This window comes from Urocampus carinirostris, chromosome 8 (assembly GCF_059441175.1).
Source record: "Urocampus carinirostris isolate Australia breed hairy pipefish chromosome 8, RoL_Ucar_1.0, whole genome shotgun sequence".
In the NCBI taxonomy this organism is placed as follows: domain Eukaryota; kingdom Metazoa; phylum Chordata; class Actinopteri; order Syngnathiformes; family Syngnathidae; genus Urocampus; species Urocampus carinirostris.
In genome coordinates this window covers 42104148-42119380 of record NC_142356.1, presented here as the reverse complement: position 1 = coordinate 42119380, position 15233 = coordinate 42104148, and the positions used below count along the sequence as shown (strand labels likewise).

At 41.7% G+C, this 15233-nt stretch overlaps 1 protein-coding gene and 1 long non-coding RNA gene across 2 annotated transcripts in view; one reads left to right on the top strand and one right to left on the bottom strand.

Annotated features, from left to right (window-relative positions):
- The window catches only part of zcchc7 (zinc finger, CCHC domain containing 7), a 103120-nt gene extending 88099 nt beyond the window's left edge, over positions 1 to 15021 (bottom strand). Inside the window, exons 1-2 of the mRNA XM_088342750.1 lie at positions 14945 to 15021; positions 810 to 1368 (exon numbers count right to left, since the gene is read on the bottom strand). Of these exons, the coding sequence (XP_088198876.1) occupies positions 810 to 1334 (525 nt within the window). The 5' untranslated portion in view covers positions 1335 to 1368; positions 14945 to 15021. The remainder of the gene's footprint in view (positions 1 to 809; positions 1369 to 14944) is intronic.
- LOC148361928 (uncharacterized) lies at positions 3674 to 5155 on the top strand. The gene is made up of 2 exons (XR_015851167.1): positions 3674 to 3926; positions 4689 to 5155. It is a non-coding gene; the product is annotated as an uncharacterized LOC148361928 (long non-coding RNA).
- Positions 15022 to 15233: the final 212 nt, after the last annotated feature.

Here is a 15233-nt window from a genome sequence, read left to right as displayed (position 1 = left end):
TCCTTTTTATCATTTACAGGCTCGCATAGGCTAAAGGGGCGAAACAAAGCCTGCAATTGGCCGAAAAAGATGAATGTGAATCACACGTTGGGTTGCACTACAGCATAGAGAAAACATGTTTTACTATTCTGTATTTGTAAATATTTTACTCTCCTGGATTTACTACACTCACGGTTGTAAGAAGACCATGGTTACGTATCATGATTGAACGTGATGGCTGCAAGAGAACTAAGGTGAGCTATGCGGCTTTATAGTTTCCCGGTATCTTGTTTTACAACGATCTTATTGTTTCTGTGATGAGTCTATTTTTAAACTAAATTCAATTAAAAGTGTTTATTGTCATATGCACAGTAAAGAACCCCGTTTCCCTGCACACTAAAATTCTCACTTTGCTGTCCACACAGTTGCCAAAAATAAAATGGAAACTAAGAAATGTTTGGCATTTCTTGAATCCCAAGACTTTAACCTTCCGAATGATATTTGGAACGATGCATTTGAGTGATTGGTGTCGTCGTACAGACACTGTTTCCGTACATGTCTGAGACACGTATTTGCTTCTTTGCAAGCTTTCGGAATGTTAAGGGGGTAATAAGTTTGACTGAACAATCTGACTGTTTTGTCGACGTTCCCATTGTAGCGCCTTATGTATGGAAAATATAGGACCTAAAACTATTTTTTGAGGGTGCGCCCTATAACCCGGTGCGCCTTATAGTGCGGAAAATACGGTACTTCAAGCATTTTTCGGACCTTGAAAACACAAATTTCAAGCACCCTGTCAATTGAGCCCTCTGAGAGCAATGATTATCTACCTTTAGGGCGGGGGTGGATGTCAGCTTTCGGATGACTCTTGCTCCCTTTCTCGCACAAATTCCATCATCAGAAGAATTATCATCGGAGGAGGAGGATCGACTTTCAGAGATTGTAATAACTTCAGATTCGGACTCAATGACGATGACTTCCTCAAGTCCAGGCAATGGTTTCTTGACTTTCTGGATACTTTGTTTCTTTTTCTGTTTAACCTGCGTCCCGTGCTTGCTGATGCATTGCAGCCCTGACTTGTTAGTTTCTGCTGATTGCTGTCGTTTCTTAGAAGAGTCTTCAAGTTTTACATTGCTATCTGCATTAACCTCTTGGCTATGGTAGATTTCTCCCTCCCTCACTTCCAAATCCCCAGCGTTGGAAGAGTAGTGGAGCTGACTGTAGAGGTGGAACTCCAGCTCACTGAAGGCTTCCGATATGTCAGATTCCTCTTCATCTCCTCCATAGAGATCATCCTCCAATGCCTGCCGGTTCTGATAGCTGCAGTACATTACCTTCTGTACATGGGCGCTCATAAAAGCAGACGCATAGATAATCGCAGCAAAGGCACTGTAAGGAAAAAAGAAAAAAAAAAAACAAGAAATTTCATTATTATCATATACATTTTCAGTACCCCCCCAAGGTTACTGCCTCCATAACTTGAGATGCCGAGCGATAGCGAACCCCCGCCAATAGAAATACAGTGGGACCTCGCTACTTCACGGTTCGACGTTCGCGGCTTCAGAGCTTCCCGGTCTGTAATGGTTAGAAAAAAATTTTTAAAATAAATTTTTTGAAGGGGCGTCGCTACTTCGAAAGTTTTCATTTTTTGCGGAACGTCAGCGGACGCGGGATAAGGCGGCCGGCTGGACGGGACGTGGGGCGTTCACTCCCGGGCCGCGTGATGGAGCGAGTTCGGCGGACGCGGCGTCACACGGCGCGACGCGAGAAAAGGCGGCGGGCGTGATCGAGCTACCCCCGTAACTGGGGGAAGCCGGCTCGTCCGACGACCCCAGTAGCGCGGCACGACGACAGGCGGCCATCCGCGCGCGCCAGGCGAAAGGCAGCGGACGTGCGCGGGACCCCCGTAACTGGGGAATCCCCCTCGGCCGACGACTCTAGCACGGCGCGCCGTTCTCATTTCCCGGCGCGCGGTTTCGGTGCGGCTTCAAAAATATTTCCCATGCAAAATTTAGCACTTTTCAACATACGAACAAATTAAACTTACGAACGAGCCCCCGGAACGCATCTCGTTCGTAAGTCAGGGATTGTCTGTACTTCAAATCCATGGCGCGTGAAATATTTTGAAACATATCTGCATGATAGTGGGGAAGAGCACTATACGTTTTGTGCTTAATTAAACATTTTTTGTTGTCCATTGAAGGGATTCCATTTTTAAGTCAAAAGTGAAAAAGAAAACATGCATCAAACTTGCCTTTAGCAAAAGTGTCTACCAGATGGTACTAATGCAACATAATAACCAAGGGACAATCAACATTGTCAATATAAAAATGAAGATGGCTTATTTTCTATTTTTAGAAAATGTGTATTTCTTTATTGGCTAATTAATTGAAAGTTTCGTAGTATATATTTGGTAGCACTGCGATGTTTTCACTTTACGGTGTGTAATAAAATGTTCTTTCTTCCCCACCATAAGGCATCACCCCCCAAGACAGAGAAAAAAACTTTCCAGTGTTTGTGTGCATTTCAGTCTCACGCCACATACGCCTCTCGGCAAGCCAATCAGACAGGCGCCTGTGATTGGCTTGCGTCACGGCTTCATGAAGATGCAGATATTCTATTGGCTGAACTTACTCCCACCAGACCTTTCTCTGTGTGCAATTCGGAATCTAATGTGCTTTGTAAAGACCTTGCAGTTTAGTGTCACACAATACCATGTTTTTGTACTGTTTACTAGCTATGGTTCCTAAGAAAAACTCCGGATAACTTTAGCAAATAGTGACCGACTCAAATGATGATTGACACATTGGTTAGCCAATGAAATTCTGAGTAAACCGATATGAAGATTTTCCTATTGTAATCAAATTAGACTCGGAAATAAGTGGGCGTAATACCAATCGTGATACATTTTTATACACCATTTTATGAGCCATTCTTATGCGCAAGTGTGCACAATCCTTGATTGACTTCTGAAAAGGGAATTCAAATGTTTACAATAAATTACAACAAATTTGTATTTTACAAGTAAAATGCAAATTTGCAAAGATTTGAGTGTTAAAAATTGGTCGTCTCCAAATCAAATGTTTAGAACTCTTTCACAATGTATAAAAAAAATTGGCCAAAGTAAAATACAAATTTGCAAAGATTTGATGTTGACAATTGGTCGTCTTCAAATGACCACTTTTGGAAATGCCAAAACCTACTAAAAATGTGTAAAATGCAATGTTTAGTTTTTTAGATTGTGATCATATTTGACAAGGAACCCAGCAAGACTTCAAGCCATTGTGTCACTTGTTTTCCAGTTAAGACGCCCATCCTTCACTCGTCTGCAGGCATTTAATTGCAAGAAAAAAATGGCAAAAAGAAAATTCTTCTATTTCTGTGTAATCAAACTCATATTAGTCAATTTTAGTAGCAGTTGCAGTGATTTTTCTTTAAGTTTGGGACCAAACGAGACCTATAAAAAGAGACCAAAGCCGTCCATAATCTTAAATGGTTCAAGAACAGCATTCTATTTATTTTTGGTGCATTTTAATTTGGGATTTGGGGCAAATTTTACAGGAACGTTAAGGGCTTAATATATACTTAATAAAGAAAATACATTATTTTAAAATGTTTAATGGACACCTCAAACGGAAAATAGACTCAAGCCATTGAAGACCTCCTAAACCTCTTTACAATGTACCTCACATGAGCAAGACTTAGGCTGAGTCCCATTCTTCGCACTTTCACTCGCTATGTGCCCTAGTCACTCGGTTTGCGCGTTCACGTGAAAATGGGGTGTGTCCCGATACTCTCAAGACCGAGGCAGAAGTGCCCTCAAACCATGTCGTAGCCACTTCAAGACCGAGGGGGCTCTCGACCTCACTTGGCAGCGAAGTGACTACCCAGAAGGCTTTGCGAATTCTCAATATCAACAAACATGCCCGAAAAGGAACCGCACAAATGTAAGTAGTTTTCCACAACCACGCATGTATTTGCAACAAAATGTATTGAGATATCTTAGTTAGACGTAAATGCAATAGAAAATCGTATTTTCGCGTTAAAACACGAACATTGCAAAATCGCTACTTTACGAAGTGCACTAATCTACCAAGGGAGCTGGCAAAAAAATCTCCACGCTACAAACTGTAAAGTAGGATAACTGTGCAGAAAATCACGGTTCAGCCCATGCCTGTTTTTATCTTAAACGAGTCGTCCTTTTACATCTACTGTACATGGCCAGTCGCTAAAGGAGCATAGTCAGAATACCGTTCTGGACATAAGCGCTTGTTTACTGCACACAATTTCGGGTGTCGTGTTTTATTTACAATATGATTCTTTCATGTGAGATCAGAATGCATTAGTTTTCATCATGCATTATGAGTAATGTCTCCGAATTTCACGTGGAAATACAGTTGAAACAAACTACTATCACATAGTCCACTGCCTTCTCTGTAAACACATATTAAGTAAACTAATTACCTTCTCAAAATGTTGTCCAAATGTGGAGACAATTCTAAAGCATATGTGATGCTGGCCAATAGAAGGCTCATACAGCCATAAGAATAACATGTCAATTTTGTGTATCTATTCACTATCAAATACTTATCCAGAACACATCCTATAATTTCCTGTCTCACATCAACTTGTTGAGCACCCTATACAAAGTTGTTTTTGTATAATACATCAGCATTAAGTAATTCTTGTTTTTTCCACCCAACCTAAAGGCCACTGTAGAACGTCCCGTGGAAGAGCTGGTCACCATCACAGCTACCACGCCATCCACACCACCGGGCACGTCGTTGGCACCTTCTAATCCGGCGCCAAACCCCAAATCACCCAGAAAAAAAAGGAAGCACAATACACTCCTTGACTTTTTGAAAGTGGAGTCTGCCGGAGTGAGGAAAAGGCTCGAAGAAACTGTGGCCAAAACTGAGCGGTTCCTGTCCTTTTTGGGAAGCTCGTGGACAAATTTCCAGAACAGTGACATCTCTGCAATGTTTCCCTTTGTTTTATAAAAGGAAAATATTTTTTTTTATTAAGAACTCAATGAAGTTCCAGTTTGTGTTTCCCAGCTTCATGGAAGTATTGGTATATTTTTGTTAAAATTTGTGACACATTATTTATTTACTATTATGTATTTTGGCCCAATGTGAGTTTGTTTTTCTGAAAGTAAACTATTATTTAAGCTGGAGTGATTTGTAGTTGTTTTCTGTCCAACAGTCACATAGTTCACACACAGTATCTCACATCATTATGAAATAAACCACCAAGGTGTTACTCAAAATGAAGATGTTTATTGAATAGTAATGCAGAAAAGCACATAATGCAAATGTGGGTCTGACTTAAAGAGCCTAAAATATGGCTTTTGGGCAATTTATTCCATATTAACTGTGGACAATTCTTTGTACGGTGGACCTGGGAACCCTGAAGACCCGTGACACCACACGGTAGGACAGAGCGTGGGCCAGCCAGTACACGTAGATCAGGACCTCCAGCCACGGCCCTGTTCCCTCTTTAGCAGCTCCCGCAGGGCCCACATAACCTTCTTGCTCAACCTTAAGTCCTGAATGAGTTCTGACTCCACATCCAACCATAAGCACAGGATGGGAACATTCCTGTCCAACCTGTCCACGCTTATGGGACAGCCACTCTGGAACACAATAGATAACAAACAATTTAGACATAAATGTGGGCATAGAAAAGAAAAAGACCGCTTTAACTGTGATGTACCAGCTCAGTAGCCTAGATGGTAAGGCGCCCGCTTTGAGACTGGGAGGTTCGGGTTCGCGCCCCGGCCGAGTCATTCCTAAGACTTAAAAAGTGGTCGGCGGCGCCCTCTGTTGGCTGCGGCTGCATCGGCTCGCTACAACGGGTCAGGTGCAATCGACATTTCGTTCTGTGTACATTGTTACACAGAATGACAATACAAGGAAATTATTATTATTATTATTATGTAAGCATCATGAAAAAATGTTGAAATGACCTTTTTTATATCCAATGACAACTCTTTTGAATTAAATTCCTTATGAACTAAGGTTTTTGGGTCGTACAGGGAAGTTTGGTGACGATATTATGTCAGCTTAAGGGTCAGGTGGACTGTTCTTGTGTTTGTTTACTTTTCGTCATGTCACACATTCAAGACCCCTACTATATGTCATAAAATGGCATTAAGATACCAATAAGTAGATTGCCATTTATGTCTACACAAACATAGGGTATTATGTGAACGTGCATTGTATGTTAACTCTTACTGTATTTGACCGAACGGGTCATTTTTTTTAATGAGTGTACGTACCTTGTAAAGATGAATCAGCACTACATAGCGCCGAAGCTGTCTTCAGTATAGCACATTTCTCCTCCGTTGATTGGAGACACGGAAAAGATGATGAGCTTTCAGGCAATCGGTAATAACACAGCTGTAGCGGGCATTTTTAGCGTTGCACGAACTCTCCAGCTGACACACTACAGGTTGAGACTCGAGTTGTTTACATGTGACGTAGGCCTTTTCGTCACTAAGGTCTACAGCCAATTAATATTACCGCCATCTCCTGGACAGGGGTGGAACCTTGCAAGTCTTGTCCAAACCATCTCCACTTTGCACTCCACCCGCGGAGGGCACTCCTCTATCGAGGGACCTCACTGGAGGGTTCTCAGGGCCGAGTGAGAGAAATGGGATTGGGCCTTACTCTGAACTATTAAGTTACTAATGTTGGTGTATGCACAATTGAAATGTTTTTACCAGGGTTACTGGGGTTTACAAACACTTCAGCTTATAAATTCCTATCCCCTCACCATACGCCAATTTTGTCTTGCGGTCACCATCAAAGAACGAATTAATGTCATATTCCGAGGGTCTACTGTATTATGAACTGATACCATTAAAATTGACAGAACTAGGTTATGAACATAATCTACAAAACAAGTCAGGTGGTGCTTCAAAGTTCACCCACATCTTTCTGTTGTAAACTGACGGTGTTCAATGGCCCTGGGATAAAACTATCATCTTTAGCACTTAGGAACAAGAGTTTAGAGCAGGGGTGGCCAACCCGGTCCTCAAGAGCCGCATGTCCTGCATGTTTTTGGAGTTTCTCTGTTCAAATACAGGTGATCCCAATCACCTGGGTCATTATCAAGCTCCTGCACAGCTTGCAAACAATCTTAAAATTTGCATCACCTGAGAAACCTCCAAAACATGCAGGACATGCGGCTCTTGAGGACCGGGTTGGCCACCCCTGGTTTAGAGGCTGACATCAATTACAGGACAAACTTTGTTCTTGGTTCTGAAATCCATGTGGGCTTGTTAACCACAAAAAGTAGCACACGGTCCAGTTCCCATTGGTTTCATCTTGTTTTGGAAGGGTTATTTGCCCTTTTTTGTCATCACATCCTGCCGAATGATGGCCAAGAACAAATCAGACGGGCACAATATCTCTTGCATGTACATGCAGAAACAGTGGACTGAAAAAAATGGCACTGGCCCATTGCCCTGTCTAGTCCGGCGTATCTACACCATGATGGCTTAAGATGATTGGCCTCTCACAATGACCACAGGCTACAGAATTACCACGCTTGCTTGTCACAAGCCCTCCATGGGGATTAGAAGGGCAGAAAAGAAAAATCCAAGCCAAACTCAGCAAAAAAGTTGAGCTGATCACAGAAACTGTGAACAATTTAAAACTAACTGCGTTTTCAATGTGAGTGAATTTAAAATGAGTCAGTTGAAAATTATATTGCAAAAATGTTTTTAAGTTAAGATATGATGAAGAAAACAGCAAAGTACAATAAAAATCATATTTATAATTAGCAAAATGATGTAGCCCCCGCGACCCTAGTCAAGATATGCAGTACAGAAAATGGATGGATGTGACAGCAGGACAATAATTTAATTTAGCAAGTAAATTATACTTGGAGCCATCAATAGACCCTACAAAAGCATCAGATAAATCTTCCTAAACCTAAGTAATAAAGTAATCTCTCCTATAATGCCGATTACTCTTGCATCGTGTTCTGCATTCTGATCGACTAACTAGTCTCCCCGCTAACTACTATTTGTACAATAAATGTTTACGGGTTATCGAGTGGCGGGAGTTTTTTGTGTTGCTCACGTCGTCGCAACTAAGAGATTGATTCAGATTCTTACTATAGCAGAATTCTGGACTGAGACTTTTTATCTCGAACAGTTGAAAAGTTTCAGGTAAGTATCTCGGACGATTTGCGCAAGGTAAGTGCCGCGCACAATTGTTTTACAGTCGCGCTGCTGCCGATTGCTGTCGAAGGGCATCCCCTCCCACGGCTGCTAAGACGTTCACAAGTGAGTATGGGTTGTTGTAAAGGTTGCTCCCGCTTCCGTAGGCAAGTAACCCTTTTAGAGGGACGTGTCCGTGAGCTAGAGCAGTTGAAAAGGAAAATGTTAGGTGCCGCGGACACCACTGCTAGCGTGGGTTGTAGCGAACCTGCTAGTCCGGTTAGCACTAGCCCTAAACTGCATGCTAATTGCGGTGAGCCAATTCAGACACATAACAAGTTCAGCCCCCTAGCTAGTCCCACTCCACCCCGGTCTACTGGCTCCCGCACCCCAGTTATAGGTGACTCTATCACCCGTAACATAAAGCTTAGCACCCCAGCCACGGTTATGTGTATTTCTGGGGCTAGAGCACCCGACATTGAGGCTAATTTGAGGGCGCTGACATGCAAATCTCGATGCCAGGACAGGGCTAGCTACACCGATATAATAATAATATAATAATTTACTTGTATTGTCATTCTTTGTAACAATGTACACAGAACGAAATGTCGATACACCTGACCCGTACAGTTAAACTGTAGCGAGCCGATGCAGCCGCAGCCAAACAGGGCCAACCATTTTAGTCATTAGGTGAGCAAACCCCCCATTCCACCCCTTAATGCTGAGCGCCAAGCAGGGAGGCAATGAGTACCAATGTTGTAAGTCTTAGGTATTACTCGGCCGAGGCTCGAACCAGCGACCTCCCAGTCTCAAAGCGGGCGCCCTACCATCTAGGCTACCGAGCTGGTAGTTATTCACGTCGGCTCGTCATGCAAGGAACAAGACCCGGGACTGGCAGTATAATCCTGTGGAGGTTACCACTAAGGTTGCCATCTCTCTACACAGTCCCCTTTTATGATGAGTGGTGCTGGATTCCTGCCATTCCTTCTGAAATCCAGAATCAGTTCTTTTGTTTTTGTGGTGTTCAATATGAGGTGGTTTTCCGAACACCACGTTGAAAGTGACTCAACCTCATCCCTGTATGCCGCCTCGTCCCCTTCAGAGATGAGGCCGATCAAGGTGGTATCGTCAGCGAACTTAATGATAGTGTTTGTGGGGTGGGTCGGTGAGCAGTCGGAGCTGTAGAGGGTGAAAAGCATGGGGCTCAGTGCACAACCTTGGGGGGAGCCAGTGTTCAGTGTTAGGGTGGGAGAGACGTGGGTACCGAGTTTCACCGACTGTGGGCGCACAAAAAACTGAAAACTGTTGCAAAAAACTACCTCACACGTATGTAAAATGGTACTCACGTACATGCTGTCTGCACTATGTTTGTTCACTGCTCAAACAGACACCGCACAGAAAAAAAAAACAAAAAAAACAAAACAAAAAAAAAACTTAAAACTCGTGCCAACACTACCTCATACGAATATAATGTTACTCATGTCTTGTTCTTGCACATGTCGACTGCACTACGTTTAATGCTCAAATTGCACAATGTCTGACCATTTCCTGTTTCATGCTGACTATTTTTGCACTATGATGACTTTGCACTAAATGCAATATTGCACAACCGTTACGATACCAACGTTATCACGACAACCCTGTATGTAACATCCCACATGCCGACATTTCTTGTGTAAATACCATGTAAATTATAACTATAGCCTTATCCCCCTTGTCTTATAACATTATCTTCTCTGTTCCTTTATCTTCTTGCTCATACCTCACTATGAATGTGTAAAACTGGAGTGTCATGCCCAATTTCGTTGTCACAATATGTTAGCCCATTTGTAACAATGACAATAAAGGTATATTCTATTCTAAGGTTCAAAACTCGCGAAAGGTTTCAGCTCAGTCCACAGTGCTGAAGCTTGGCCTTCTGACTATTAGATCACTAGCCTCCAAAGCTTAACTTGTCAATGACCTTTTTAATTAACACAATCTTAACCTTATTGGCCTTTGTGAGACCTGGTTAAAACCAAATGAGTTTGTAGTGTTAAATGAGGCTCCTCCCCCTAACTTTGTGAGTTCGCACTTGGCACGACCATGCAAAAAAGGTGGAGGTGTTGCTTCAAACGTTTTAAAACCAGTAGGGGTATTAGGAGTAAATTTCAACTTCCGATATAAGAGCACTTGTTTTGAGGTCCTTAATGTCAACACCAATTTATTTAGTTGTTGTGTATCGCCCACCTGGACCATACTAAATTTTTGGGATGAATTTTCGGAACTGTCAACAGACTTAGTAACTTATGCAGACAATGTTGTAATTATTGGTGATTTTAATGTTCACATAAACTCCCCATCAAATTCACTTGTGATTGCATTTAAGTCACTGATTGACACATTTGGTTTTAATCAAATAGTTGATGTGCCCACTCATAAAGATTGGAACACTCTATATCTCATTCTGACCCATGGCGCAGTAGCCTCAAACATTACAGTGTTACCGTATCCTACTGCCATCTCTGATCACTATCTCGTTAAGTGTGAGGTGCTGTTTTATGTTTACTGTGATGAGGAAAATTTAGGCTTTAGCAGTCGCAATATCCGCCCTACAACGGCATTAGCTTTAAAAGAACTATTACCTACGGTAACTGCAGCCTTCCCTTCGTACACTGGGTCTGTTGACTCACTTACAAACAACTTCAATACTGCTTTGGTTAATGTTCTTGATTCTGTGGCGCACCTAAGGCATGAAATTCGACCTAAGTAAAATACACCTTGGTTTACTGAAGAAACCAGGTTACTTAAACAAGGTTGCAGAAAACTTGAACGAAAATGGCGCACTACTAAGCTGGAGGTCTTCCGACTGGCCTGGTGTGACAGCTTGCTGAAATATAAAGTAGCTCTTGCCTCAGCTAAAGCATCGTTTTTCTCTAAGATTATTGTCAAACATAAGAATAATCCGAAATTTTTGTTTGACACAGTGGCGAAACTTACCAGACAACAACTTAACCCAAATAGTTGTACTTATTCTGCTAACGACATTATGGAATTTTTTAATAAGAAGATTCAACTAATCAGGAATGACATTTTAAAAGAACGCTCTGTAACCTCCTCCTATCTCAAAGATGTGGGGGTGTTAGGTAAGGACCGTGTCGGCGGTTGTTCAGAAACATTCTCCAGTTTCAATGATTTGTCCCTTGATAATCTAACACAGATGGTCAGTAGGGCCAAACAAACTACTCGCCTGCTCGAGGACCATCGGTTTTAAATCGCTATCCCCGGGTATTGTTCCTGTAGCCTTCAAGTCTGCCGTCATTAAACCCACGCTTAAGCGACCTAACCTTGACCCAGAAAGCCTAGGTAATTATAGGCCAGTGTCAAATCTGCCATTTTTTGCAAAATTACTTGAAAAGGTCATTGCACAGCAGCTAAATGACTTCATGTCATAAAATAACCTCTTTGAAACTGTGCAGTCAGCATTTAGGGCAAATCACTCTACTGAGACAGCCCTGACTAAAGTAACCAATGATCTCCTTTTAGCAATAGATTCTGGTGCCTCATCAATGTTACTGCTGCTGGATCTCAGCGCTGCTTTTGATACCTTCGACTACAACATATTAGTGGTTCGTCTGGAATGCCTTGGTATCTCAAGAAATGTACTCTCGTGGTTTAGGTCCTACCTGTCAGACAGGATGCAATGTGTCAACTATGGCTATCTGACCTCTAACAATCTAATGTCCCCTGTGGTGTTCCTCAAGGCTCTGTACTTGGCCCCCTTCTTTTTAGTATTTATATGATCCCGCTTGGTGACATTATCCGCAAGTATAATATTAGTTTCCATTGCTATGTAGATGACGTTCAACTGTATGTGCAACTGGAGACAACTGGACATTTAAGTTGTAGAAATCTGGAGGCTTGCCTTACTGAGATTCAAAGATGGATGTCACTTAATTTTTTACGCCTTAACCCAGACTAAACTGAAATGTTGAGTATTGGTCCAGCTCACTGTCGTCAGTTGTACCCGGAACCTAGACAAATGTAATATCATCCATAGTGACTCGATCAAAAATCTAGGTGTTATATTTGATCCTAATCTGTCGTTTCAGTTACACGTGAAAAATATTACTAGAATAGCTTACTACCACCTCCGTAATATTGCGAAGATTCGTTCGATGCTGTCCCAATCAGATGCAGAGGTTTTAATTCATGCGTTTATCACTTCTTGGCTTGATTACTGTAATGTATTGCTTTCTGGTCTCCCGATGTCTAGCATTAAAAGTTTGCAGCTGGTTCAGAATGCGGCAGCTAGACTTTTGACTAGGACCAAAAAGTTTGAGCATATTACTCCTGTATTGGCCAACTTGCAATGGCTCCCAGTCCACTTAAGATGTGACTTTAAGGTTCTCTTATTAACATATAAATGTAACTACCATATGGAGAATAATTTACCAAGTGTGTTTATTAGTAAATGAGAATAATGTGGTGAAACGAACAGATTACAAGAGGCAACGCCCAACGAAGCAGAATTGTTTTAGGTGGATTACTATTCACCTATCGGCATTATCGTGTTATGGAGTAAATACATTGCGCGGCTGAATTCTATGGTCTGTGTTGATGCAACCAAGCTATTTCTGGGGACATTTAAAGAAGTTGAAGAAAGCCAGGGGACCATAATGGTGAGTTACGCCGGCTATATAATTTTAGGGTGTTTTGTTTCGAACTGATGAGTTTATTTTCAAAGGGTCATCATGTGTTGAATCCCAAGAGTTTGAGCTTTGTAATGACATGTTGCATGATGTATTTCAGTGACTGGCGACATCTTACAGACACGTAATTGTTTATCAGAAGTCCGTCGGCCCGCCGAAGCGTTATAGGATCAAGGTACCATATATTATTAAAACACTTTCTGTTTACTGTCTTTCTTTGTAAATATCTCCTATTCCAATGTGGGCACATGGGGATTATAGCCAGATGCGGCACATGCATGTACAAAACGTTCTTTTCCTTTAAAAATGTAGTCAAGTCAAGTCATTTTTATTTGTATAGCCCTTAATCACAATTAGTCTCTAAGGTAAAATGTACTGGGTGCGGCATACAATCAGGTGCGCTCTATAGTCCAAATTTGATGGTACATAGAAAAAAAGGTTTCTAAACAGATTTTGGAATGTAAACCCGCAATAAAGGGAACACTGCATCCTAATATTCTTTTCATTTTACTTTTTTATCTGAAGTGCATCATTACATGTTTATCCTGGAATGTCATGTCTAATCTGTTTGCAATGGAAAATCTGGGGGGGTAAGCATTTTCGTAACCCATGGTTAATAGGTGTGCCTTACGAGATTTGTAATTTCCGATGTTAGACAAATATTTTACCAATTGCATTATTGAAATAGTTTTTTTCTTCAGGTCCATTACCACCCCAACCAAGCACAAAACAATGTGAAAACAATATTTTTAGAAAAATACATTTTCAACTCTTAGTTTTGGACAATGTTGTTGATGTCTTTGCAGTATCTTTCTGACGGACTTACAACTTAAGCCGGTCTAGTCAAGTCACGTTTATTTTTATAGCCCTTAATCATAAGGAGTCTCAGGCACTACCTTGTAAATATTTTCCATCTATCCTAATGCTCCCTAAAATCTTATTTTTCTCTTTAAATTATTTTACTACAAGTTTATTCCAGGTTCCCACGTCTTATCTCATTCAATGTACACTATGTTGTTATCAATCGAAATCAAGACAATTCTATATATATATATAGGGCAGCACTGCGGTTAGCGCGTGTGCGGCACAGTTCTTAGGTCATGGGTTCAAATCCAGCTACCAACCTTCCTGTGCGGAGTATGCATGTTTCTTCGTGCTTGCGTGGGTTTCCTCCGGGCACTCCGGTTTCTTCCCACAAAAACATGCATGTCAGGTTAATTGGCCGGTCGAAATTGTCCCTAGGTGTGAATGAGCGAGCGAATTGTCTGTCCTTGTGTGCAGTGCAGCTGGCTGGCAACCAGCTCAGGGTTTCCCCTGCCCACTGCCCGAAGATGGGCTCCAGCACCGCCGCGACCCTGCTGAGGATAAGCTGCGCAGATAATGGATGGACGGTCAGTATACTCATGCTACGCCAACACTTTTAGCTTGCCCTTCATTTAAAGTGTTGACGTATTGTATATCGTCGTCACTAAATACAATTTGACGTAAGAACATAAGTACTTACAGTACAACAACAAACATTAAATACACGCACGCATCCTCAAAATAAATAAAATGGTTGACAGAACATATTATAATTATATGTTGAAGATATATATATATATATATATATAAATGTATACATAAGTATATCCCCTGCCCACTGCCCGATGATTGCTGGGATGGGCTCCAGCACCCCCACGACCCTACTGAGGATAAGCGGTGCAGCTAATGAGATGTGATATGTACACATATATATATATATATATATATATATATATATTTGGGAGCCGCCTTGGCTAGCAAAATGCTAACTAGCCGGCAGGCGCAGTGTTATGCCAATCGTCTCTTTTTAGGCTACTTTTAGTGAGGGTGGGGGGGACAATATAAGACAGCAATGACCATTTCCCTGTCATAAAAGTAAACAAAAAAACAACTCTTTTAATGTATTATCGTCTAATCTGGCTAGCATCTGTGCTGAAAGTTGTGCCCACGTGCTCGAAAAAGCACAGCAGGATATAAACAATGAGCATGTCGATAACAAGATTAAAATCATCGGTGTGTGCTGGTTATTTACATCATCACGGCAACGTCTAATCTATAAAATGTAATTTAAAAAGTTTACCTTAATTTCGGAACCGGACGCCAACAGTACCCGTTGAAGGCTCCACTTTCTGCAGAAGGGAAACACGGCGTCGCACTTCCGGGTTTGCTCACGAGGAAATTTAATTGGCCAATCCAAATACAGTGGAACCTCGGTTCTCGACCATAATCCGTTCCACAACCCTGTTCGAAAACCGATTTGGTCGATCACCGAAAATCGTTTTTCCCATTAAAAGTAATGTAAATCACTTTAGTCCGTTCCAACACCCTGAATATTTAGCAAGAACGTAAACATGAAGCTAACCCAGGCT